Raw genomic sequence first — 26,740 nt, 5'->3', positions numbered from 1 at the left:
ACCTTCCAGCCAAAAGGCAGGCAGAGAGCAGGAGAGGCACAGAATCCGGCATCGGTTTCAAGGCAGCCAGTTAGCCCGCCGCCTGTCTGTCACCAGAGCCATGGAGAGAGCCAGTCTGATCCAGAAGGCCAAGTTGGCAGAACAGGCTGAGCGCTACGAGGACATGGCAGCCTTCATGAAGAGCGCCGTGGAAAAGGGTGAGGAGCTGTCCTGCGAAGAGCGAAACCTGCTCTCGGTGGCCTACAAGAACGTGGTGGGGGGCCAGAGGGCTGCCTGGAGGGTCCTGTCCAGTATCGAGCAGAAAGGCAATGAGGAGAGCTCGGAAGAGAAGGGCCCGGAGGTGCGAGAGTACCGGGAGAAGGTGGAGACCGAGCTCCGGGGCGTGTGTGACACGGTGCTGGGCCTGCTGGACAGCCACCTCATCAAGGAGGCCGGGGATGCCGAAAGTCGAGTCTTCTACCTGAAGATGAAGGGCGACTACTACCGCTACCTGGCCGAGGTGGCCACTGGTGACGACAAGAAGCGCATCATTGACTCAGCCCGGTCCGCCTACCAGGAGGCCATGGACATCAGCAAGAAGGAGATGCCACCCACCAACCCCATCCGCCTGGGCCTGGCCCTGAACTTTTCTGTCTTCCACTACGAGATCGCCAACAGCCCCGAGGAGGCCATCTCACTGGCCAAGACCACCTTCGACGAGGCCATGGCTGACCTGCACACCCTCAGCGAGGACTCCTACAAAGACAGCACCCTCATCATGCAGCTGCTGAGAGACAACCTGACGCTGTGGACCGCCGACAACGCCGGGGAAGAGGGGGGCGAGGCTCCCGAGGAACCCCAGAGCTGAGCCGCCCACCGCGCCCTCCCCGCCGCGCCCTGCCCTCTCCAGCACCCCGCCCGCCCGTGGCAGAGAGGACTAGTGTGGGGTGCGAGGCCCGACCCTCCTACCCCAATGCTCTGCCTCCTGCTCACGAGAGCTCCGAGGAGAGGAAGCAGCAGAGCTGAGGCCGGCTAGGGCCGGGGGACTCGCTCTTCCTGCCGCTGTCGGGGCCCGCCCACCCCTGCTCTCCGCACCCCTCCCCGAAACCCCACCGCCAACCGGGCCACTTCCTCCCCCTCCTGCCTCCCTCCTGCCCCCCGTTGCCTCTGAATCTTAGGAATTGAGGAGTGTCCCACCCTTGTGGCTGAGAGCTGGACTGTATGGCAGAGCCTGGAGATGAGTGTGTGTGTGTGAAAGAGCGAGAGCGAGTGAGAGCACGAGTGAGAGCGCGCAAGACCCGGATGAAAGGGAAAGCATGTCTGCTGGGTGTGACCCTGTTTCCTCTCAATAAAGCTCCCCTGTGACACTCCTCCTGTCTCTTCCAGTTATTGGCGAAGCGATGGGACAAGGACTGGCTTATGATTTAGAGACCTTGACTTCTGATTTAGGGCCTTGACCTCTCACGGGGCTGGCTCAGGGACCCACAGGCAAGACTCTGGAGCCAGTGACCCCAGGTGAGAGGCTGGGGGGCAGGAGGTCCAGCTCTCCATCAGGGTGGCCCCCAGCAAGCTGGTCTGGTCCCGGACGGTCGGGGGAGCGCAAAGGCGGCCCTAAGGCTGCTCTAGGGCTGCAGGGCGGGGGGCTGAAGAGTCCAGATCTGAGGGGACAGGAAAGCCTCTCAGGTGTGAGGTCCGAGCGACAAGGACAGGTTGTAGTGAGCCGCAGCGAGCACCCCGGCCTTGAAAGCGAGTTAGAGGCCCATCCAGTGCTCAGATCTGAGAGGAGGGGAGCACAATCTGGGTAGAGGCTTGCGCCGCCATTAAAAGCCCGTATCTGAGAGGGGATGCCCCCGCCCCCAGCGCTCCGACTCGGGGACGGAAAGAAAGGGTCCGGCGAGGAGGAGCCGCGGGCGGGGTGGGCAGGGCCGCGGGGGGCGGAGGCCCGCCCAGGCCGGGCCAGATCAACGCCTCCGCCCCCTCCCGCGGCCCCGACACGCCGGGACCCGCGGCCAGCTGGCCGGCTCCCACCTCCACGGCCCGGGGGCGGGGGCGGGGCGGGGGCGGGCCCGAGGCCGATGCCGCCCAATCCCGGGACGGAGCTGCTCGGGGTTCCGCCCCCCGGGCCCGGCGGGCCAATGGGGCAGAGCGCGGCGGAACGCGCGCGGGGCGTCTTCCCGCCACCAGCCCGGCCCCGCCGGCGTCGCGACGCGCAGCCCGCGTGAGGGGCCCCGGCCGCCCGGCCAGCGCCGGGGGCAGCGCTTTCCCGGTTTCACTCAGACAAGTCGCCACCCGCCCGGCCCGAGAGCTCGGGTCCGCGGAGCAGCGGGACGGGGCGGGCTGTGCGCGAAGCGGAGGCCCCGCCCTCTGAGTCACCTGCGGGCCGCGCGGGCGGGTCGGCTGCGCGGCCCCCGAGGCGTCCCCGCGGCGCCGCAGGGTCCAGGCAGCCCTGAGCCCCACGGGTTGGGACTGTCCTCGACGGGCTGTGCGACTTTGGAAAAGCCATTAAGTCTCTCTGGCTCTCAGTTTCCCCCTCTGTATCAAAGGGTTTGGACGAAAGTCTTAACGAAAAGTGTGGTGTCCAAACTGCCCGGGTTTGAATCCCAGCCCTCCTAGACCGAGGCTCTTTGCTTTAGTTTGTGCCCCCGTTTGTAAAATGGGGATCAAGGGACGCCTGGGCGGCTCAGTGGCCGAGCTTCTGCCTTTGGCTCAGGTCCTGATCCAGGGGTCCTGGGGTGGAGTCAAGCATCAGGCTCCCCCCACAGGGAGCCTTCCCCTCCCTCTGCCTGTGGCTCTGCCTAAGCCTCTCTGTGTCTTTCATGAATAAATGAAATCTAAAAAATAAAAATTTGCTATGAAATTTGAAAAAAATAAATGCATGTAAAGTAGTCCACAGTGCATCTTTAATATATGTTAGCTATGATTGAACCTTCCAGCATCAGTAGTCTAGGATTTATCTGTCTCTGTGCCAATTCTCAGGCCAAATCTCAGGGATTCCGAGAAGTAGCTTTATTGCCAAAACTGGCCTGCATGCTCACTGCATGATGCGGGGAACTCAGTGCAGCCTCATCAGGTTCCCCAGAATCCAAATTTGGTCACACCCATGAGACTCGAAATTGAAGTATCAGAGCTACTAATTCTACAGGAGAAGCTGGCAGGACCACTCTGCTGCCTTCTGAGTCCCCAGTTCTCTCCTCTCCTTTCCTGGAAGGGTGTTGGGTTTCAAGGTTCCAAAGCAGGCAGAGATTCTAGGCTAGGGCAAGTGACTCTTTCTCAGCTCTGGAAGTGACCCAGTTTCTCTTACCAGACAGGTCTGGTGACTTTCTCTTAATGAGGTAGGTCCTGGGAAAGGAACTTCTTTCTTTTCTCTCAGTCTGACTTTTGTCTATCCTATACCACTCTTGGTTGTCCTGTATGGGGAAAGAAATGAGCTACCCCAGGGTAATGTGTTGGTGTTGACAGATTTCAAAAGCAGATGCTGTGGATTGGAGTATCACCAAATCAGATGGCTAGGTGTGAGCAGGCTTAGGCACCAGCTTCTGGCCATGAAAGTCCCAGATCTTTTCATTTATGACATAATCTCTCTAAAACTTTCTATTACCCAGGGTGGAGTCTCAGTGAGCATCTCTTGCCATCTCTCCCTGACCTAAATTTGACATTTAAAAATTTTCAGTCCTACAGCTAATGGGTACGGAATTTCTTTTGAGGTGAGGCAATGTTCCAGATTCAAATAGTGTTGTTATTGGGGTGCCTAGCTGGCTCAGTCTGAAGAGAATGCAACTCTTGATTCAGAGTTGTGAGTTTGAGCCCCATATAGGGTGTAAAGATTACTTAAATAAATAAAAACTTAAAGTGTTGATGTGCACAACTTTGTGAAAATACTAAAGACCACTGAACTGTACACTTGAGAAGGATTTTTTAAAATTCAATTAGCTAATATACCATATTATTAGTTTCAGGGGTAGAATTTAGTGATTCATCAATTGATTATAACAGCCAGTGCTCATTACATCAAATGCCCTCCTCAATGCCCATCACCCAATGACTCCATCCCCCCAGCCACTTCCCCTCCAGCAACCCTTGGTTTCCTATAGTTAAGAGTTGGCCTCCCTCTCTGTTTTTTTTTTTCCCTCTCTGTTTTTATATTATTTTATTCTTTTCTTCCCTTCCCCTATGTTCATCTGTTTTGTTTCTTAAATTCTACATGGGTGAAATCAGATGGTATTTGTCTTTTGAGAAAGATGAATTTCATGGCATGTGCATTTTATCTCAGCTTAACTTTTTCCACTTGTTTTCCAAATTTCAAAACCCATCTTCAGGTCAGAAGATGATTAGCTACCTCCCCTCTTCTTCTAACACATATACAGAGCTTTGGATATGCTATCCTACCAACTCCTTTCATTTATACAAGAACATTTATTCAGTTATGATTTCATATTTAGTTGATTCTACTTCTGGGTTTACAGCTATGTCCTTGGTTTCTTTTCTTTCTCTTTTCTTTTCTTTTTTCTTTTCTTTCTTCTTCATGAGAGAGAGAGAGAGAGAGAGAGAGAGAGGCAAAGACACAGGCAAAGAGAGAAGCAGGCTCCATGCAGGGAGCCCGATGTGGGACTCAATCCCAGGATTCTGGGATCACGACCTGAGCCAAAGGCAGATTGATGCTCAACTGCCAAGCCACCCAGGTGCCTCAAAAACTTAACTTTGGATGCTTGCACCAAGATTGCACATCTGACCAACACGCCCCACTTCTTCCTAGAGAACAGAGTACAGTAATGATAGCAGCTGGCATGACTGCCATGTGCCAGCCACTTTCATACCTTGATCCTCGCAGCAATACATATTATCATCTTTGTTTTGCATATGAAGAGACTGAGGCTCAGAGCAGCTAAATAACCTAATAACCAAGGTTATACAATTAACATGTGTGTCTGGGGAGTGGAACGAATCTAACTCCAAGGCCCATGATTTTTAAACGACAACAGCTGTTTCTAAATTGTGTTTAGAGGGTTCCCTATAAACTGCCACAGGGCAGGAGCCCAGCAGTCTGGGTTTCCCCTGTTCCCACACACTTTGGCTAAAATAGCCACACATATGTCTGTTTTGTATACTGGAGTTTCATGAGTTAAAAATAAGTTTGAAAAGAACCGCATTATGTTATGCTACCCTGCTTGTATCTTGGACTTTCTAAGAATTAAGAAAGGCTTCTTAATCTAATGCCACCCTAGGGCCCAGCAGAAAGGAATTGTCTTCAATGAGAAAAGACTGTGCAGTGGGCCAATTTCCTGGCACATTCACCAAGTTAAACTTTCCTTACCCTGGTTACATCCTTTGTTCTTTTCAATTCTTCACTCTGTTCACAGGGCCTCCCGCACCCCTTCTCCCTGCTGTGAAGGAGAGGGGGAGGAAGGCAGGTTTCTGCAGGGCAGGTGCCGCTCCTCTCAGAACCCCCCCTAGCCCCACCTACCCACTGAGTCAGGAGCCAGGAATGTCTGTGGGGGCAGCAGACAGGTATGTCACCCTGGGGGTGTCAGAGGCTGATTCATCTCTCATCTCCACCCAATCTTCTCCTTACTGCTCTCTGGGAAATTTAACTCATTATCTGTCTAGAGATAAAAGAGGAAATCTTAGACTCTGAAAAGCATGGAGTCTTCAGTCTGTGGCTAGGTATAATATTTAATACATCAGATTATGTCATGCCATGAGTATTTGTTAAAAGAGAAGGAAGACACATCCCCCACTCCCCTTTCTTCCCCCAAATAAAGTTAACCTGAAATATCCTTGTCTCACTGTAGAGGGGCCTGATAGGTAGCTCAGAATACGCTATGTGACCATGGGTAGGACTTAATTTTTGGGAGAGGGGAGCCTAGGTGGCTCGGTTGGTTAAGCATCTGCCTTGGGCTTGGGTCATGATCTTGGGGTGGGGGGTGGTCCCTGCTCAGCAAGGAGTCTGTTTCTCCCTCTCCCTCTGCCCCTCCCTCTGCTCGTGCTCTCTCTATCTCAAGTAAATAAATAAAATCTGAAAGAAAGAAGAAAGAAAAAAGAAAGGAAGAAAGAACAAAGAAAAGAAGAAGAAAAGAAAGAAAAAAAAGCAAAAAAAGAAGAAGAAAGAAAGAAAAGAAAGAAAGAAAGAAAGAAGAACGAAAGAAAGACTATCCCTCCCTCAGGAAAAAACCCTCCCTCCCCCTCCACCATACTCCTCCCTCCCTCCCTCCTCCCGAAAGAACAACCTCCCTCGCAGAAAAGAAAGAGAAAGAAAGAAAGAAAAGAAAGAAAAGAGGGATCCCTGGGTGGCTTCAGCGGTTTGACGCCTGCCCTTTGGCCCGGGGCGCGATCCTGGAGACCCAGGATCGAGTCCCACGTCGGGCTCCCGGCATGGAGCCTGCTTCTCCCTCTGCCTGTGTCTCTGCTTCTCTCTCTCTCTCTCTCTCTCTCTGTGTGTCTATCATAACTAAATAAATAAATCTTTATTTTTATTTTTTTTTAAATTTTTTTTTTATTTATTTATGATAGTCACACAGAGAGAGAGAGAGAGAGAGAGAGAGAGAAGCAGAGACACAGGCAGAGGGAGAAGCAGGCTCCATGCCGGGAGCCCGACGTGGGACTCGATCCTGGGTCTCCAGGATCGCGCCCCGGGCCAAAGGCAGGCGCCAAACCGCTGAGCCACCCAGGGATCCCCCAGAGGACTTTACCAATACTTTTTCTCACCTCATTTGGGCTCCAAGTCCCCAGCCCATCCCCCCCATAGCTCCTCAGTCTTAGGCCACCTGGACATCTGGGGCTGTCTGAAGTTGGATTCTTGGCTGGAAATGAAGGACACAATGGGTTGGAAATGAGTATGGTTTTCCCCTACCCTCAGCAGGTCTGATGCCATCGAAGTGTGCCCTAATCTGGGACTCTTCCTCCTAAAGGCTAGGTGAGGCCTCAACAGCCAGGGATGAGGGAGAAAAAAAGAAAAGGGAAAAGAGTAGGGGGGCTACTCAGCTTGCAAAAGAATTTCCCTCCAGGATTCTGGGTAGTTGGGCCTCCATATTGCTTTCAAAAACAGGATGGATCTTGGCAGTGCTGGGATGGGTCTGCCATCACTCAGGAGCCCTGGGAAAGGAGAGAGAATCTCTGAGACCTTCCCAAAGACTCTAATGGGATCAGGCTTCCTTTCTCAGCCAACTGTGGATGAGCATTTTGCTAATTCAGAAACAGCTGAGAGCAGACTGGCTGTGCTTCAGCTCTGTGGGTTTTAGGGCGTCACACTCACTCCTAAGCCTCTTTGTCTGGGCTGGAAGCCTTTCCAATTAGCTGTGGCCTCTGATAAGTTCCAAACAGTATCTTCCAATTTTGGGGGGAATCCTCACTTCAGAGCCAGTAAATGCATATATCTTAATGTCAGTGGTTAGCAGAGATGACCCATAAGGTCCCTTCTAAGGCATTCAGAGATAGTTTCCGTTTCCTCCCTCCAGAAGTTGTTCATGATTGCCAAGTGAGGTCTGGAAGTGAGAAGAGTGCTTTCAGACGGTGCCTGGGAAATGCAAAGTGCCACTTTTCTGGAAGGCATTTTGGCAATATGAATCCAGAACCTGGGAAACATCAGCTGTTTCATTTTTGGACTTAATCATAAGTTAAAAATCAGAGACTCAAGACAAAGATTTGAGTATAAAGATGTAATCACAGCCCTATTAACAATAGCAAAAAACTGGTAATGACTCGGATAACCACGGGAGTCTGGACAGGTGAACAATGTCATAGCCTTACCATGGAATATTATCATGTAGACACTAAAAAAGTCTTTATGTTTTTAATTGCATGAAATAGTGTTAACTAAAAAAAAAAAAAAAAGGTTACAAAGCAAGTATAACATATTCCACTCATACAAATGCTATAGCTATCCTTCTGAATGTACAGAAAAATAAGACCAAAAACCAAAATGTATTTATACATTTGAATAGAAAATTTATTGTAGATTACAAATATTTTTGCTTATTGATATGTTACAGGATTATAGGTGACCTATTTTCATTTCCCAAGTTTTTTACTTTTCTATCAGGAAAGAAAAAAAAATCTCAAGAATGGTTGCCGCATGCCAGTCAAATCAGAGGATGGTCTTTTTCATACTCCACAGGTTTCATGCCAAACAGATCGACCTAGGTGTCTCTTCTTTTCTTCATCGTGCTGTCCCCTCCCCACCATGGCAAGGGAACAGAAAATCATTTTGCCATCAGTAGAAGGTGAACAGAGCTCCATTTACTGGAGTAGAAAACACCCTTATTGTCAAACCAAGGCCTGAAAAATTAAGGTTTGGATGACCTCCATCTTTCCTCACTCCATGACTGCAGAGACTACATGCTGACAGTGCTTGGATTTGAGGTCATCAAGTTCAAATGACACCTTCCTTCCAGCTGGTTTGCTCTGGTGAGAGCCAGGGTGATGGGGTAAACATCAGAAACCCAGACCAAAGCTATTGGTACTATGTTCAAAAACAGCACCCACCCTCACACTCGACCTGATGAGGGATTTGTCCAGCGACCTGGGCGTCAGGATTCTTGGGCTCAGGCCCCACCAGTGACTCACAGCCATCCCTAGGCTGTGTCTCCTGGCCTCAGTTTCCCTGGCTTGCTCTGTTGATACTCCCCACCTACTGTAGGGTACTAATAGGGGTGTGGTGCTTTGAACTTCTCAGATGAAAGAGGCTGGGGAAGCAGCACCTGGTTATTATCCCCTATAGGGCCAGGCGTGGGAGTGGAGGTTGGCTGCTTTCATACTTATCCAGTTGGAGGAGCCTCCTCATAGCCCCCCTACTTTTGCCTTCTGCTCTGACTCCCCCAATTGGGAAGCAAAGCTCAGTCATCCCCCTCTCAATGCCACTTGTGAACAGATTTTCCTAAGTGGAATTCTTCCAACTGCCCAAACCACCTGTGACCTATCTTGCCTTTGTGATTCAGTAATACTCTATAGGTGTTTAAATTCTTTCTCCTGATTGGCTATAGATCCTGTGGGAGAAGGGATGTGACTTTTCACCATTAAGAACTCAAAATTAAGAAGTCAGCAAAGCGAACAATGAGAATAATTATTGGTTGACCAAAGTTCAAACTCATCTGTTTCCTCACTGTAAAATGGGGCTTCATAATATCCTGATTTGTCTAAATCTCCAGGAGTTGCTGTGAGAGCCACATGAGAACCATGTGTGTGGAAGCACTTTGTAAAATGCCAAGCCCTTCCCGTGTGTTAACAGGACCAACTGTCTGCAAATAAGACTTCTGGCACAACTGCCATCTGTCCCCTGCTGCCTCCAGGCTGTGACTGCAAGCAAGCAAGCAAGCAAGCAAGCAAGCAAGCAAGCAAGCAAGCAAGCAATAAATAAATAAATAAAATTAAAAAGGCCTGGGATGCCACCTATTGGTTGAAAACGTGAATTGCATCCAACCACTTGCAAGAAGAGCAAAAGTAACCACCACTCTTCCAACTTCAAGCCCTTAGTGTTTGCCACATTCCTCAGGATGTCACGTTATGTACTTAATATTTTTCTTTAAATAACTCACTTCTTATAAACAATTTCAAAGTAAACTTTTAATCACTCGTATAAATGGAAAACTGGTTAACACTTCCCAAAAAGGAACAAAACCATAAAATAAATACCATGAAAATAAGATCTGCTAGGAAGTGTTGCCTGTGAAAGCTCCAGCTTGAGTCTAGACTAAAACCGAAAATTAACAAAGTCGCGCACCTGGAGACTGGGTGTCAGTCCTCTAGCACAATCCTGTGCTTTGGGGGGAAACACTGCCCTGTATAAACAAACAGAATTCTTCTGAGAAAAGTAACATTCTTTTGTTCTGCCTCAACTCTCTGGGCCTAGATGGTTGAAGAAAGTTTAGAAGTCACAAAAAGTAGAAAATAAACTCTTGTATTTGTAGCATATTCCTTCATAGCCCAAGTGGGGCCAATGCTGAATTCCTGGCCACACATCCAGAGCTCTTGACCACGGAGGGGGTGGTGGGTGCTCTAGTTGGGAAGGCTGCTCTTGGATCTGCAGTTGGCTGGGCTGTCCTGTCAGTGGGAACTGCCATTGTCTCCAATGCTGGGTTAAGCCTCTCATTCTCTAGAGCCCAGCTTGCTGCTACAGCTGCATGGCTTCCTGCTCCACGGACTGGTCTGGGGGTGCCAGGTACTTCTCCTGGATGCCCAAGGTACTGAGGGAGAGCGTGTCAAGGTTGGTAACAGAGGGAAGGATGGGAACTAATCTGGGCAGGATCTGACCTCTACTGATGCTGGCTCTCCAGCCATGTCTGGCAGATTGCTCTCATTCCTCTCCCTTTCTCACCATTATAGCTCCACACAACAGGAATTAATTGGGTCTGAGAAGCCCCTCAAAACATCCAGGCCCAAATGCTCCTATATTTGTCTTTTCCTCATATTGCTGAGAATCAAAGGACCAGAGAGCACTAACCCTGTGGCTGTGTTAGGGCACATGCTCCAGAGCCAGACCACTGGGGGTTTATTCAATTTACTTATTTTTAAAAAGATTTTATTAATTTATTTGACAAAGAGAGAGAGAGAGAGAGAGAGAGACTGTGAGCACCTATGCACAAGCAGGGGGAGCAGCAGAGAGGGAGGGAGAAGCAGGCTCCTTGTTGAACAGGAAGCCTGATGTGGGACTTGATCCCAAGACCCTGGAATCATGATCTAAGCAGAAGACAGACACCCAGCTTACTGAGCTACCCAGGTGCCCCCACTTTGGGGTTTAAATCCTGATTTTACACTTCCTTTCTTCTCATCTGTAAAATGGAGCTGTTGTGAGGATCAAATGAGACAACAAATATAAAATGCCTAGTATGGCACCTGGCATACAGCAGGTGCTCAGTAAGTGTTTGACTTCTCTTCTGCCATGGGAAGGAATTCAGGGGAACTCAAAGATAGCAATGAATTTCCTCTTGGGCTATTGGGTGTCGTCCTCCTCTCTGTGGGACAGCAGGAAAGTGAAGCAGGAAGGATACAAATCAGATTCACAGAGGAAAAGACTGTGATACTCCTGAGGGAGCCCTGTGAGGCTGGCTGCCTGAGGTCGGGGTGTGCGTCTGAGAAGGAGATGGCAGTTGACCATGGTAGGTTGGCCACCATGGCTTTTTCTACTAGATGACTCCAGTCTCAGAAACTAAAGTTCTACAACCAGGGAGACTGGGATTTGAACCGTTCTTCCAACACATCCAGGGAGAAGCCTTGCACCTGTCACTCTCAGAGCCCCAACTGCCTCATCTATAAAAAGGGATTGAATGAGGTTTAAATGTGATCCTGCAAGCAGAGTATGTAGCCCACCAAATGATGTCAGCTTACAGACCTTCTTCTCCATCTCTTACAGATCTCTCCACCCAAATTCATCTCACCTCTACTCAAACTGACTTTGAACCTGTGCCCCTTCCCCTTCACTTTTCCTCAGGAGGTAATGCCTTGTTCCTGTGCTAGTCGACCCTGAGGATCACTCAGGATGAGTGGAAACCACCTTGCTTGACATGTAATTATCTCAAACTTGCCTCGTCTCCAACCTGAGCCCACATTCCTGAGCAGGGCACACGAAACCTTGCATTCTATCTCACCATCTGTCTGGCTCTGCCACTGCTCCCACTCAGAGCCCTGTCCTGCCCACAAGTCATGCTATTCTACTTGCAAACCCCCAGACATACCTCAACTTTAAACCGCCACGTCTTTGTATATACTGTTCTCTCTGCCTTGAATTCTCTTACCCTTTTAATCAGCCTGGTTAATCCTTACTTTAAGATAATGCAACTTGGGCACCTGGGTGGCTCAGTTGATTAAGTGTCTGCCTTGGGCTCAGGTCACAATCCTAGGGTCTTGGGATCAAGCCCTACACCAGACTCCTTGCTCAGCACGGAGTCTGCTTCTCCCTCCCCCTCTACCCTTCCTGCTGCTCATGTTCTCTCTCTCTCTCTGAAATAAATAAATAAAACAGGGATACCTGGGTAGCTCAGTGGTTTAGCATCTGCCTTTGGCTCAGGGCGTGATCCTGGGGTCCCGGGATCAAGCCCCACATCAGGCTCCCTGCAATGGAGCCTGCTTCTCCCTCTGCCTGTGTCTCTGCCTCTTTCTCTCTCTCTGTGTCCCTCATGAATGAATGAATGAATGAATAAATAAATAAATAAAATCTTAAAAAAAAAAAAGGTAATGCAACTCAAGTGCCACCACCTCCATGAAGCTTTCCTTACCCACCCACTCATTGGCAGAGCTGACTTTCCCCTTCTTTATGCCAATCCTTAATTATCTTATACACAGACTAAAGTTGAACCTTAAGAAGATTAGGGGAGGGGACAGAATGTAAAACCAGCACATAAGTGTATGGTTAAAAATACCCTTGAAAATTCCTTCAATCATCTATTAAAAAGTATACAGTTTCATATGGAGAATCTTGCATAATAACACGTACGAATGCATAAAGTAATGCACAGTGTGTGAAAAATCAGAGTGCTGCTGGAACGGCCCCTTCCCTTTTGCGCTGAGCACATGCAGTCGAATGTGCTGCCAATAACCGCAGGTGTGAGGTAACAACTCGACCCCTTCAGGGAGCACTGGGCACTCTGCTGCCACCATTTCTAACCTGTTTCCCTGGGAGCTCTGTTTCCTCCATATCCAGGACTCTGGAGCCCCCCTTGCCTCCAGTGTGCTGAAGGCAAATATCTGAAACTATCCTATGGGCCTGGATTTCCCTGTCTTGCCTCACATGTGGCCTACACAGGACCTTAGCTCCACCCCAACGGTCACTAATCCAGCTCCGGTCTGAAGGTCCAGCTGCCTCCCAGACAGCTCTGGCTGTCCCATAGTCCCCTCAAATACAGCACATTTGCTAGGGCCCATACCTTCCACTCATATGACAAACCTGCCCTCTCCTCTTCCTTTTCTTGCCACACCATACTGCTGTATAGCCAGAAACCTGGCAGTCTAACTTCTGCCCTACTTCCGTTTATCCTATAACCATCTGGTTGCGAACTCCGGTAATCCATATCCTTTCATCCAGTTCACACCCTTCTTCCTATTCTTACTGTTTCATCTCTTCTCATCTGCAGACTGTAAACACTCTCCTGCCCCCACTTGCATCCCTTAAATGCAATTTCTGCACTTGAAGGGACTTTTTAAAAAATGTACACCTGATCGTGTCACACTCCACACAACCTTATTATGCTGGCTCACCCTACCCACCCACGAGCTGAAGTCCACACTCATCAGCAGGGCACACGAGGCCCCCACTGCAAGTCCACTACTGCCCCTGCACCCATACATCCCTCTTACCCTTTCACAGTCAGGACACCAAGCAAACCAACCCCCTTGCATCTCTCCCAAATGACCAAGGCCCTTTCGTTTCTCAGCATCTGTATTTGCTGCTCCTTCTGTACCTGAGGACTAAGTCTATCCTCCTCTGTCCTCAGGTACAATCAATGCTGAATCCTTCTAAGGGACCAGCCTCTGCACCTGAGAGACAGTCACCAGGGAGACCAACTAGTCAACATGGAGTCAGTCACCTACAAGGGTAGATGTGGCCATCCCTGAGCCCCATGTCTCCCCTTGGCTATAGCCAAGAGGCTGGACAGCAAGGATACGAGGAGAAATGGAAGTCAGCACCCATGGCGGCAGACATCATGGCCTCCAGGCTTCGCTGTTCTTGGATCCCGAAGCAGTAGCCGTTGGCTTTATCCACAGCCTGCAGGACCCGCTGGATACTCTCCTTGTCCTGGGCAGGGAGGAGACAGACAGCTTTGAGTGAAACAGAGGTGTGTGGAACTGATGTACCAAATCACCTGTAGTCTCCAAACACCCCCCTCAACCTTGCTCATGAAGCCTCTGCACATGCAGCTTCTGTGTCTGGAATGGTTCTACACATCCTTAGAGGCCTGACTACATCCTGTCTTTCCTGTCCACCAACCCACTCAAATCAGAACAGATAAGCTCCTCTATGCACACCCACAGTCTCCTGGATCTATCCTATTACAGCTCTGATCCTACCATCTTACTACTGACAAATTATTAACTCATCTAGCTCCCCTATTTGACTTTGTACTCCATGAGGCCAGGGACTTATTTGTCGAGGTAATCCTCAGTGCCTAGCACAGTACTTAGTCTACTTAATGGTAGACTCCCAATAAATATGTATATAACCTATTTGCTATTCCAGAATAGTGATAAGAACAGTCCATACACCACATGATGGGAAGGAAAGATCAAAATAATGCATGTACAAGTCCTTAGCACAATGCCTAGTGCAGAAAGTGCTCAAGAAGTGATAGTTGTTATGATTAATATTGTAGGGTTCACTTTCTCATTTTAGAGGAAAAAACTGTGGCATTAGGGAAGAGACAAGTTTGCTCAAGTCCACACACATTGGTTGGGAACTACTTTGCAAAGTCAAATAGGCAGTTGCCCATCCTGAAGGAGGCTGACAGACCTGTCTTTGGCCTTGAGGATAACTTTCTGAAATCATCCATTTTTGCACTGATGTGGGAACATGCATAGAGAACCCAGCAAAACAGATAGGGCTGAAGTTTGGCTCACTCTCTTTACTGGAACCCTCCCCATGAGAGCCACTGGTCCTAAAACCAAGGGGGACTGAATGATAGTTGGACCCAGGACAAAGACCCACTGTTTGACCCCTCAAAGTCTCCTGTATCCTTGGCTTGGTGAGATCCCAGGCACTGTCAGAGCATAGGCTAGGCATGGGGAAGAGGCCTCTTAGTCCCAAGTACCTGAATGTTGAGAGGGATGAAGGAGACCAGACTATAGTCTTCAATGAGCTGCACCAGTTTCTCATTGAGCTGTCGGTAGTGGCGGAAGAAAGGGTCAGAAGCCAGGTGGTCGAGAAGGTAGGAGAGGTCCAGGACCTCTGTGTAGTAGTCTAGGTTGAAGGCTAAGGAGAGAAATTGGTGTTCAGGAGCAGCTGACATCAGGCTAAAAGATCCAAGGACAGGGATCATATTCCCTTCTTCCTTCATTCATTCATTCATTCAGCAAGTATTTGTTGACACAGTGAAATGTACTTACTCAAAAGAAAATACTTGGTTTTACCCATTGGCTCTGCCATTTCCTAGCTAGATGGGCCTGCTGTGCGGATTAAATGCTCTAAGTCCCAGTGTCTAGTACACACAAGCACTTGTTGAATGGTAATAAATAACAAGATGGAATGTGTCCCAAGAACAGTGCTTGGTCCCTACCACACAGAGCTCACAGGCAGGTAGTTGTACCCCAGGACCTGTAAGGCCCCTAATAGGGTGCCTCTTGTGTAAATCACTTTCCCTTTTTGGGCCTGTTCCTTCTGAATGTAAAATAAGGATACCAGACCAGAGGACTCAGAGTTCTATGAATGCAAACTTCCTCTAAGAGAAAGAAAGCAGGCCTTTCAGTCATTGCCCATTTCTGCCAGAAAACTCGAGTCTTGGGCTACTCAACTGATCTGTCCCAAAGTGAGTGAAGGCAATCAGGCTGCTGGATTGATGCACTCCCTACACCCAATGTAAGGCTCAAACTCACAACCCCAAGATCAAGAGTGACATACTCCTCCAACTGAGCCAGCCAGGCACCCCTCTGCCTCATATATGTGTGTGTGTGTGTGTGTGTGTGTATATATATATATATATATTCCTTTTTTTTTTTTTTTTTTGCCTCCTGTATTTTAATCAGAAATGGTCACCCCTCTGCCTGCAAGGAATAATGTCCTGGGCATTCCAAAAAACTTTTTGGATTGCCTGACTGGTACATTCTTCTCCAGGAATGAAGCAGTTGGAGCCAGGTGCACCTGGGCTTAGATTTCATGTCAGCTAACATGCTAGCTGTGGGACTGACCTTGGGTTATTCATGTAATGTCTCTGGGCCTCAACGGCCTCATGCGGTTTGCACATCAGTCTTTTATAAGGATGACTGGCTGAAGTCAGAGCTAAAAAGGTCAAGGACCACCATGCAGCCATCTGAGCTGGAGTCTGTGAAGGTGGGTGGGGATAGGGGCTTGAGAAGACTGCAAATCTGGGCAAAGATAAAATGGGGTTTATTGCAGCCCGGGTGGCTCAGCGGTTTAGCGCCGCCTTCAGCCCAGGGCCCAATCTTGGAGACCCAGGATTTGAGTCCCACATTGGGCTCTCTGCATGGAGCCTGCTTCTCCCTCTGCTTGTGTCTCTGTCTCTCTCTCTCTCTCTGTCTCTCATGAATAAATAAATAAAATATTTTTAAAAGGGGGGGGGGAGGGCTTCTGGGCTTACCAAGAGATGGGCCAGGACTCCGGGCTGAGGCAGGCCCTCCAGGGTGCTGACATCCCTCCAGGTCCAGACAGGCAGCCAGTAGGCTTCCCTGGACAATGGCTTGACATCGTGATTCTAACAACTCTTTTTCCTGTTCACTGCCAGTCATTTCAGGTTTTCTTCCCCAGGCTTCTTTGTGGCTGGAGATGCTATCTAGGGAACTGATGCCCTGGCTAGGCACACTAATTTTGCTGGGAAAAAAGTGCTGGCCATGAGGCCCTTAAGCAACTCCCCTGCCTCCTGCTTCTCCCTCAATCTTTCCCACCCTGACAAAGGGACCTCTATCTGTCCACTGGCTCAAACAGAAACCTGAGAGTCATCCTTAATTCCTTGGTCTCCATGTTCAATCCACTAGCAAACCCTATTTTTTGAGTTTTGGATGGAACTACTTCTTTTTGGGTTGCTGTAAAAACCTCAAGGATCTCTGTTTGCATTCTTGCGCGTTTCAATTCACTCCCCACAAAATAGCCACAATGACATCTTAATTAATGCTATCTCCTTGCTTAATATTCATCAGTGGCTTTACCTGGTGCTTCCGCAGTACAGGTTCTGGCCCCTGCCCACCCCTCTGACTTCGTTTCCTACCACCCTTCCCCTGACTACTACCTCAGCTGCTCTTGGCTTCCCCTGCCCCCCCTACCTTTTCCTTTTTCTTCTTAAACACAGAAAGCTCTTTCCCTAAGGAACTTTCTTCCTACTGGTCGCTTTGTCTTGAACAGTTCTGCCTTGGCAGTCTCAGCTCAGGTAGCACTGCTCAATCCCCTCAATCCCAACCACTCACTTTGTTTTAATTCCTTTGCAGTACATACCACCAACTATATAGCTCTCTTGTCCCCAAAGCCCAGAACAGTATCTGGCACAGAGTGGCACAAAATAAACAGGCAGGGATTAGGACCTGCCTGTGGCTATGATCACCAAGCCGTGCGTGGTCCCTGGAGGCAGCTCCCTTCAGCTGAGATCTGTTTCACTCCTGACTCCTTGCCTGCCCAGAAGAGGAGCTCTCACCCAGCTTCCCATAGTGCTCGATGAGGTCCATCTTGGAGAGGACGTTGACATGGGGTAGTTCCACATGCAGCATGGTGGCCAGAGAGGTACACAGTACGGAAATGAACTTGGCCGGGTCTGTGCAGTAATGAGAATCCACCAGGTGGACAGCAGTCAGCTGGAAGGGGAGAGAAGAGATAGGGTGAGTGGGCCTGGGGAGGCAGGAAACATCAGAGCCTAAGTCTTTCCCAAGAGACTGGGACTCCTGAGGACAGAGTGCAAGTCTTCCCCATTAGTTTCCTCCTGTTTCTGCTTCATTCTGGTAGTGACTCTCATTTCCTTCTGCCAGGTGATATAGAGCATTTTTCCTTACAAGATGCCTTGCACGGTGCCTCCCAGTGGGCAACTGGCTCAACTCTGATTGCATATGACTCTATGTCATTTACTTTTGCCCAGCAAGTCACAACAATCACCATACCACTTTCTACATAACCTCTTCCATATTTTCAATGATCCCAAATTGGGTACTAGCACATCCATTCTGCAGATGAGGAAACTGAGGTTCAGAGAGAGAAACTGAGTTACCCAGGACCACACAGCGAGTCAGTGGCAGAGCCTAAAATCGAACTCACACCAAACTCCAAAGCGACTCGGCCCCTACCTCGCTGTGTGACATGGGGGCGTGGCATCTGTCCTTCCTGTCTCAGTTCCTCCATCTGCAAAAGGAGCCTGCTGGACCCAAGACGCACCCTGAGGTCCCACTGTGCCATCTGGGAGAAGATGTTGCGCAGGGCGCCGTGGTGCGTACAGAGCTCCACCTGGCCCGGGCAGTCGAACAGGAAGTAGTGGCCGCGGAGGGGATCTAGCTTGGCGCGCAGCCAGTCCAGGTTGGCCTCCAGGTACTCCATGCAGTAGAGCAGGCCGCCGTTGGGCCCCAGCCGCAGCGCGTCCATCACGTCGCCCAGGCCCACCAGCTCTCCCACGTCCACGGCGCACTCGTACGGCAGCCCCTCGTTGGCAGGGTCCAGGTTCACCACCGCCACGCGCCTGCCCAGTGCGCGCAGGAACTCACTCATGCCCAGGCAGTACGTGGTCTTGCCCGAGCCGGGGGGGCCAATGACCGCCTGCCCAAAGGCCGTGGTCGGGGCGGCTCCCGCCATGGGCGGCACGCGGGCCCCTGCGCAGCCGGGTAAGTTCGGCAAAGACACGAGCCGAGGGACGACAGGACCCCCGTCGTGCACCTCGTCGGAGGCCGGCGGCGATGCCCGAGTGTCCCCAGAAAAAGCGCAGGTAACCTGGCGGTGCAAAGGAGCCGAATGGCCCGGTACTCACCGGATCAGAACCCGACTTCCGGACGACGTCGGAAACGGCGACGGCCCGAGAGGAAGTCCCGCCCCCACGGTGATGGCGCAACTTGGCGTCGAGGGGCGTGGCCACGCGGAGCGTTTCTACCCGCTCGGCGAACGGCCGTGGGGTGGGGGACCCTAACCCAGCTTTTCCCGTCCTTCCCCCGGTCCAAATCACAAGATAAAAAGAGAGATCGGTGGTAAACTTTTATTATCCCGTTAGGTCGCAGACCCGGGCCACGTCCCGCGGCCTTGCCGCTGCCGGTCCCAGCCAGCTACGGGGGTTGGCGATGGGGCGCCCGCCCCACGATCGACTCTTCCAAGCCCAAGAGTCCTCTTTCCAGGTCCATTACCCCGCCTTTCTGACCTTTATAGTGACACCCCCCCCACCCCCAACGAAGATTGTGCTGAGAACTTCATTCAATACTGCTCTTCAAGGTACTGGGGGAGGCAACGTGGGCAAGACCAAACGGCCTTGGGTTAGGAGGCCAACGAAAGGTCTTTAAGTCCTAATATTAAAAGAGGAGGATGGGGGGCTTTTGGGAAGAATGCCCTTGAGGTAGAGAGCCAGAAGGCAAGTTCAAAATAAAGCACCCTGAACACACTGCAGAGATTGCTGCTCCCGAAGTTCTTTGCGCTGTGGTGGGAGGTAAGGCCAAGGCAGAGGGCTGCCACTATGCAGGTATGAGTGATTCTAAGGAAGGCCCCAAAACTGTCACTCAGGCTCTGAGGGGTTGTCCAAGGCACAGCTGGAACTCCTCACAAAGGCCATGTCCGACCGAAACTTCATGCTGGTGGGTGGCTGGCGTCGGAGCAGCGACTCCCCCTGGTCTTGAGGTAGGGGCTCATCATAGATGGTAGAGATGAGCCCCAAGCCACTTCCACGAGGCCTCTTCAGTTGCCCAAATGGCTGTAGCTTCTCTCCATGGTACCTGCATTAAAAAGGGCTCACGGTCAGAGGGCTGCTCTTAATAGGTTGGGAAAGGACAGAGAAGCAGCTATTACATGTCTGGTTTGTCCCAAGACAGAGCCTTTAAATTTGGATCTTTGCTCTTCAGTTTCCTTATCTATTCACTGACAGTGCCAGCAACCTGGGGTCTCACATACTGTTTTCAGTTTAAATAGTACACAGAGTTTAGAACAACTGTCACCATTCTGTGACTTATAGGCACTCCCTAATGGCAATCACGAAGTCCAGACTCCTCAGATCAGGGGGTATGACTCCCCCAGGAGATCAGGGATCCTGTCAAGCCTTAGGGCTTGTTCTAAAAAAAGAAATAGTGCCACATCTACCTTTTCCTTCTAATTCTGCTTTGAAGTTCATTCCCTAGGAGTCTCTAGCACCCATCCCAAAACCAGAGGGAAGGGGGAAACCAGGGTACAGATGAAAGGCTAGCTGGGGCCAAGTCCCTTGGTCATACTCACCCCAATCCACGCTTGCATCTAGGGTGCTGGCCATCACTATCCAGAGCCTCAGGTACCCCTGAGCACTGGCTCCCCAGACCCTGGCCCTCAGCCCAGCCCTGCCGTTCCATCACCTTGCGTCCAATGCCCTGTGCAGGGAAAAGAGAAGACTCAAGAGTATGGGATTCTTGTGGGGAGTGGGGGGGAGGGGTGAGGAATGGGGATGGAGAAAAATAAGTCAACAGGCTAGGCACAGCACTTACCTTGGTATGGCGCTCAAAGGTGCCCACTTGGCATCTGATCACAGAGCCATCCTCCTGGCCATCACGAAGTCTCCGTTCCAGACGCATTTGGACAGAGTCTCGAGCATCCTTGTCTCCACCATCTGAGAAAGTAGAGCTCAGTTTGCAGAAGGGTCTCTCTCAGCAGAAAGGGGGAAAAATCAGGTTTCTAGGACCTCACAAGATTTACACTTTCATCTTTAGGGTATTTTATTATTTATTTTTATTTTTTATTTATTTGAGAGAGAGAGAGGGAGAGAGCACGTGCAAGGGGAGGGGCAGACTCCTTGCTGAGTGGGGAGCCTGGCTCAGGGCTGGATCCCAGGGCTCTGGAATCAAGACCTGAGCTGAAGGCAAATGCTCAAATAACTGAGCTACCCAGGTGCCCCTCATGTTTTATTACTTTATTATTATTTCTCTCATTAGACTGGGCGCTGGCCAAGAATAGGAACCCTGCCTTTCCCATCTTACAAATGAGGAGATTGGTACAGAAAAGTCATACAGCCAAAAGGTGAGAAATGAAATTAGAACCCAGGAATTCCCTTCCTACCACCACCCCCCACCTAGGTCATTTTTGACTCCAGAATCTAAACTCTTAAAGCCTGAGCTCCTGACCCTCCCACTCTACCAGGGCCTGCCCATCAGAACCAGAGCTCTCTGAGGGCTGACTCTATCCTTCCTCCACAAACAAAGGAAAAAGACTCTGTCCACAACCAGCACTTAATGCACACAACTGGAGATTTTTTAAGAGAGGAACTCTCTCAGTGGGCTACCCCAAGGGAACTGGTTCCATCCCAGCCTCTGCTAAGCAGGGTGTCACATAAGTGTCACTGCAAGGCCAGGGCACCAGTTCTACCTCCCCGTACTGCAACCCCTGGCCCAGTACCTGTGTCGTAGTACACACTCATATCCACATCCCAGTCATCGGCTGTCTGTTCATCAAAGTCTGCAGATAAAAAGCACAGAGTAAGCTAAGGACTCGCAGTTCTGTTCAGAATTCAATCTAAATTTAGACATATGTTTTAGAACTTGGAGTTTTTTTTTTTTTAAGATTTTATTTATTTATTCATGAGAGATACAGAAAGAGGCAGAGACACAGGCAGAGGGAGAAGCAGGCTCCATGCAGGGAGCCTAATGTGGGACTTGATCCCGGGACCCTAGGATCACGCCCTGGGCTGAAGACAGGCACTCAACCGCTGAGCCACCCAGCCATCCCATCTTGGAGCTTTTGATTGTATTTTTAAGTCTCTTCTGGGGGGTGGGGTGGTATCATTTTTTTCTCCACTCCACTAACCTCCCACCCCTAAAAAAGATGACTGGTCTCTCATACACAATCAAGGTAAGCCTCTTCCATAGCCCTTTATATGGCCTCACTGCCAGAGAATCCACCATGTGGAATGGAGAACCCTGACTAAAGGCACCAGGGATCACTCCTGCCCCTGCCTCTGGCCTTACCTCCTTCTTCCTCCTGCCAGAACTGGGCATCTGTGTAAAACACCAGGCCGGACCCGCCCTTCTCCCACTTGAGCTCTATCTCCTCCTCGAAGAGCCGCTCAGTGGTACGCTCCTGTCCAGTCACATCCTCATGCAGGGCTTCATGCCGCTCCCACTCCTCACCCCGGTCGTTGTCCTTGGAGAAGGTGGGGAGAGGTGACTTGCCTGTCCAGCCTCCTGACCTCAGGCCTGCATGGAGGGCAGCTTGGCACAGGAGGCTTGTGAGACAGGCCCTCAGCTCCATTCTTCCAAATTTCTCTTAGAAAGCAGCACATATTTGGTCCTCCAGGCCTTGCCCTACACATCTCTCCATCCCTTGTGCCTCAACATACTTGGCACCCTACCCCAAGCCCAACTTTTTTTTTTTTTTTTTAAGATGTATTTATTTATTTATTCAGAGAGAGCGAGAGAGAGAGGCAGAGACACAGGCAGAGGGAGGAGCAAGCTCCACGCAGGAAGCCCAATGTGGGACTCGATCCCGGGTCTCCAGGATCACACCCCGGGCTGCAGGCGGTGCTAAACCACTGTGCCACCGGGGCTGCCCCGACTTTTTGTTTTTTTAATTTTTATTTATTTATTCATGAGAGACACAGCTGGAGGGAGAGGCAGAGACATAGGCTGAGGGAGAAGCAGGCTCCCTGCAAGGAGCCTGATGTGGGACTCGATCTTGGATCCGGGGATCACACCCTGGGCCAAAGGCAGACGTTCAACCGCTGAGCCACCCAGGCATCCCCTGACTGACTCTTAACCGCTCTGCTTTTAGCCATGTTGTTTCCTGCTGGAAATATCTGCCCTCCACCACCATTTCTTCACCTGGCAAATCCTCATCCCTCAAGTTGTACAGTTCTACATGAAGCCCCCTTCACTGAGGCCCACAGCACTCTTGCTGGCCTCCGAACTCCTCAGTTTGGAGGAGTTTGATACACACTGTTTAGGCCTCTATACATTACATCATAAAGAGGGGATAACAAAAAAAAAAAAAAAAAAAAGAGGGGATAACAACTAATACCTATTGTCTACTGTGTATCAGACCCTTCTCATAACTTAGCTCCTTTGATCAGCCCAATAATGCTGTGAGGTAAGTATCATCATTCCCGTTCTACAGACGAGGAGACCTGGATTCAGAGGAGTAAAGTGAATTGATCCACGATAATACATCAAGAGAGTGGTAGAGCCAGGGTTCAAACCCAGGTTGCCATGCCACACAGTCTTTCCAGATACTGCTTCTCTCTCTCTTCAGGGAGATTTTAGACTCTTTCAAAGCAGGAAATGGATCTTGGAGTGTCTCTGGAATCCTGCACTAGCCTGTGTGTACAAATGCTAGGAATTGCAGAATGATAGGATGACTCTGGACTTGAAATCTTGGGGGCACCTGTCCTAGTTAAACTCCCAGGAGGCCCCAGGTATCACTGCTGCAGAACAGCTGCTGGGGAAAAAGTCCAGATGGTACTACACTAAGGATGTGGTACAGATGTTAGCAACTCTGGGCTGGCAGCTTTTTTTTTTTTTTAAGATTTATTTATTTATTCATGAGAGAAAGACATAGGTAAAGGGAGAAGCAGGCTCCTCTCAGGGAACCCAATGTGGGACTCGATCCCGGATCCCGGGATCATGACCCGAGCCGAAGGCAGGTGCCCAACCACTGAGCCACCCAGGCGTCCCCAGGCTGGCAGCTTTGAAGACACAGATGAATTATTTTTTTACCCAGAGTATGCACACACACACAAGTTTCCCCCCCAAAAATCACACCTTTCCTGATTTTATGGATGAACAACCAAATTTGGAAAAAAGTAGAAGAAATGTCTATTTCATTGATAAAATTAGAGTGGAGGCTAGTGTCCAAGCCACAGACTCAAGGTCAGAAAATCGAGGTGACTTCTCAGCCACATAATGAAAGCACACAGAGGTTAGACAAGCAGCAAAGGGGACCAAGTTCACATCTCAGCTCTGCCTCTATTTCCTTACAAGACTTTTATCTCTTGGATGGTCCATTTTCATCTATGAAAAGGAACCTCCTAGGGGATCCCTGGGTGGTGCAGCGGTTTAGCGCCTGCCTTTGGCCCAGGGCGCGATCCTGGAGACCCGGTATCGAATCCCACGTTGGGCTCCCGGTGCATGGAGCCTGCTTCTCCCTCTGCCTATGTCTCTGCTCTCTCTCTCTCTCTCTCTCTCTCTCTCTCTGTGACTAACATAAATAAATTAAAAAAAAAAAAAAAAAAAAAAGAACAGGAACCTCCTCACATTCCTTCTAAGAGAATGCAAAGAAGACCCCTTTGAGAATCTTCTGATAAAAATCCCTCAGAGAAATGCATATATGCACATGCAAATGCAGTTTTATATTCAATGTCAGGGAGTTCTAACTCTGGAACCCTCCTGAGAAGGTTGCATGTTTAGAACTATTGTAATATGCAGTTGAAGAGTGATAGTATTAATGCTCTATTACCCTCTCTAAGCTGCCAGCAAAGACAGGGTAGCTCACCGTACTCACATCATCTGAGTGTGACTCTTCCTCCTCGTTTTCCCCTTCCTCCTCTGGCTCTCCATGGGAGCTGACTGGTATGTCGGCTAGGCTGGTTCCTTGGGGTATTTCTTCGCCTTCAGCTGTGTACACAAGCTCTTCCTGCTCCACGGTCTCTGAGTCCTCATACTTGAATGGAACGTTGCCATAGCGCCGGGAAGAGCCTGTCTTAGGGAACTGGAGCTGTAGCTGGGTGATGATCCGAGGGGGTAGGCGGCAGGCCCGGATCAACTCCAAAAAGACCTGCAGAGGAGTCCCCACATTTCCGTTGGGCATCAGCACTGGTGGGTTCAGCTCTGGCAGTTGCTTCAGATCGGCCAAAGTGAAAGCTTCACTCTTAGCTTTCCGACTCTGCAGCTCCTTCCGGGTTTTGAAAGGAAAGGAGCCCAAACCTTGGAAAGCAAGAGGAAAGAATGGTTCTTGAAACCTAGAAGCCTCCAGCAACACTTGAGCTAGAAACTGGTTCAAATCTTTTAGCCTAATGCTGTTCCTCCCTTTCAGACTTCTCCAGAGTAACTTCCTCCATTCCCTGACCAGAACTACTCAATAATTACATGCCATTTCTCATCACCTAGGCCAGGCACACAAGTCTCTTTCAAATCTGGTTCCTGCTGATTCTCAACTGCCACCAACCCCCACTCCTTGCATATCCTCATACCATGTGCTTCAACCCTACCAAACAATTTAACATGCCCTCAAAGTTCCATGGGCTTTCTTTCTTTCTTTTTTTTTTTTTTTAAGATTTTATTTATTTATCCATGAGAGACACAGAGAGATGCAGAGACACAGGCAGAGACACAGGCAGAGGGAGAAGCAGGCTCCCTGCAGGGAGCCCCATGTGGGACTCGATCCGTGTCTCCAGGATCACGCCCTGGGCTGAAGGTGGTGCTAAACCGCTGAGCCACCTGGGATGCCCCTCCATGGGTTTTCACATCTGTCTGTATCTCTGCAAATGCCATTTGCCTTGAACACTGTTCCATCCTACAAACTCCTGTTATCTTTCTGATCCAGATGAAAAGCCACATTTCCTGATACCTATAGGAGATCAGTTTTTCCCTCCTCTGTCATCTCACACCACTTGGTGATAAAGAGCATACGTGCTGGGGCAACGTGCCTGGGTTTGTAGTATGACTCTGCCACTTACTAGTTCTGTAACTTTGAGCAGGTAACATAACTTCTGTATCCCTCAGTACCCTCACCTATAAAATGGTAACAATAGCTCCCACCTTCTAGGATTGTTGCAAGGAGTCAATACGAAAATAAAAGGCTTAGAGTCACATTATGTGTAGCACATAAACTCAATCTGTTGAATGAGTTAGGTCTCTGCAGTATTTCCTGTACCCCCATCAAAGGGATTTCCCATGAAAATGGGAGCTGTCCCGATGAAAAAGATTGTCTTTTCATTTGCATCTTGCTAAGAGAAGGCTGGGTAAGAAGCGACAAAGAATGCAATAAAGACAGACAATAAGAGAATCAGAAACCTCATTTACTTTTCTTCCTTCCGTGTCAGTGCAATATCAACCTCTCAGAGAAAAGGGTCTCAGAAGAATCTAATTAATTGGAAAATGAAGGGTCAATCCATTAGGCCTCTTCCTGTTCTTTCCCCTCTAAGACTAACATGCAGTTGAGCCTGAAGCTCCGTCCAGAAATAATCTAAACTCTTAAAAAGTCTGATAATCAGAGACCTGACTTATCCTCATCAACTCTTAGGAAAGGTGTCTCTGATCCAGGGCCAGTAGGCTCGGTCTATTATCTTTCCCACTCGTACCTGATGCTTCAGTAGGTAGCCGCAGTCTGCGGATGAAACAACGACCGGGCAACCAAGTCCCCTGAGAATCCAGCCACCTGCGGCCCGAGTACATGCGAAGAAGCTGCTGAGCTTGAGCTGCCCCCCGTACTGAGATGACGCAGCAGCAGGTGCGGGTCTGGGCCGGAGCAGAGTCCCGAGTGGAGAGAGCGTGGGCATCGGTGACGGAAGTCTGGGCGAGAACCTGGCCGACAGGAGTTAGGGCAGAGTCGGGAGCAGCCTGGGAAGGAGCCCGCTCAGGCCGATGCCGGTAGTGGAAACACAGGAAGCCACAGCCGCGCTGTTCCCGGAACTGGCTAAAGTAGCTCCGGAGCTGGGCCGAGCGCAAACCCGAGGGGATACCGCTAACTATCAAGTAGACTGTCGCCTCTTCCTCCGCCTCGCCGGGCACCGCCATCTTGGGTTGTCACATGATGGCTGTGACCGACTCTCGCGAGAATATCGCAAGTGGCGCAGAGGCTTCTGTTCTGCGATGCTGAGTAACCGGCAATTAGTCGGCCGGTTTGTGGTTGAGGAGCTGGGGAGGTTTGGGGTAAGTCTTTCGGGTCGCTTTCCCGCAATGAGAAGCCGGGCGATGCTGAGAAATGGTTTACAGATCTCGTTCGCAAGGCTTTAGTGATAAAATTAGAAGGGCAGTTCTTAAGATTTTTTGGTTG

At 49.9% G+C, this 26,740-nt stretch overlaps 3 protein-coding genes and 1 long non-coding RNA gene across 5 annotated transcripts in view; 2 read left to right on the top strand and 2 right to left on the bottom strand.

Annotated features, from left to right (window-relative positions):
- On the top strand, window positions 1–1,349 carry SFN (stratifin). Its single transcript, XM_038531442.1, has one exon. It carries the CDS (start codon window positions 101–103, stop codon window positions 845–847), a length of 747 nt encoding a protein of 248 aa, XP_038387370.1. The 5' UTR covers window positions 1–100; the 3' UTR covers window positions 848–1,349.
- Window positions 1,350–7,903: 6,554 nt separating this feature from the next.
- On the bottom strand, window positions 7,904–18,600 carry GPN2 (GPN-loop GTPase 2). The gene is made up of 5 exons (XM_038531440.1): window positions 17,984–18,600; window positions 17,256–17,412; window positions 14,709–14,869; window positions 13,569–13,699; window positions 7,904–10,154 (listed from the first exon to the last, which is right to left on the bottom strand). The coding sequence occupies exons 1-5, from the start codon at window positions 18,392–18,394 to the stop codon at window positions 10,082–10,084; spliced, it is 933 nt and encodes a 310-aa protein (XP_038387368.1). The 5' UTR covers window positions 18,395–18,600; the 3' UTR covers window positions 7,904–10,081.
- The window catches only part of LOC119870389, a 29,507-nt gene continuing 21,115 nt past the window's right edge, over window positions 18,349–26,740 (top strand). Inside the window, exons 1-2 of one of the 2 annotated variants that reach the window (XR_005355928.1) lie at window positions 18,349–19,018; window positions 20,692–20,776. This is a non-coding gene — a long non-coding RNA (uncharacterized LOC119870389). The remainder of the gene's footprint in view (window positions 19,019–20,691; window positions 20,777–26,740) is intronic. The other variant, XR_005355929.1, reaches the window with a different exon arrangement.
- Window positions 18,774–26,517, bottom strand: GPATCH3 (G-patch domain containing 3). Its single transcript, XM_038531428.1, has 7 exons — window positions 26,046–26,517; window positions 24,248–24,669; window positions 21,721–21,895; window positions 21,152–21,211; window positions 20,248–20,369; window positions 20,006–20,133; window positions 18,774–19,512 (listed from the first exon to the last, which is right to left on the bottom strand). Exons 1-7 carry the CDS (start codon window positions 26,479–26,481, stop codon window positions 19,296–19,298), a joined length of 1,560 nt encoding a protein of 519 aa, XP_038387356.1. The 5' UTR covers window positions 26,482–26,517; the 3' UTR covers window positions 18,774–19,295.

Source organism: Canis lupus, chromosome 2 (genome assembly GCF_011100685.1).
Source record: "Canis lupus familiaris isolate Mischka breed German Shepherd chromosome 2, alternate assembly UU_Cfam_GSD_1.0, whole genome shotgun sequence".
NCBI classification, from domain to species: Eukaryota; Metazoa; Chordata; class Mammalia; order Carnivora; family Canidae; genus Canis; species Canis lupus.
Note: the sequence above shows the minus strand (reverse complement) of the source record. Positions and strands in the feature narration are given on the sequence as shown.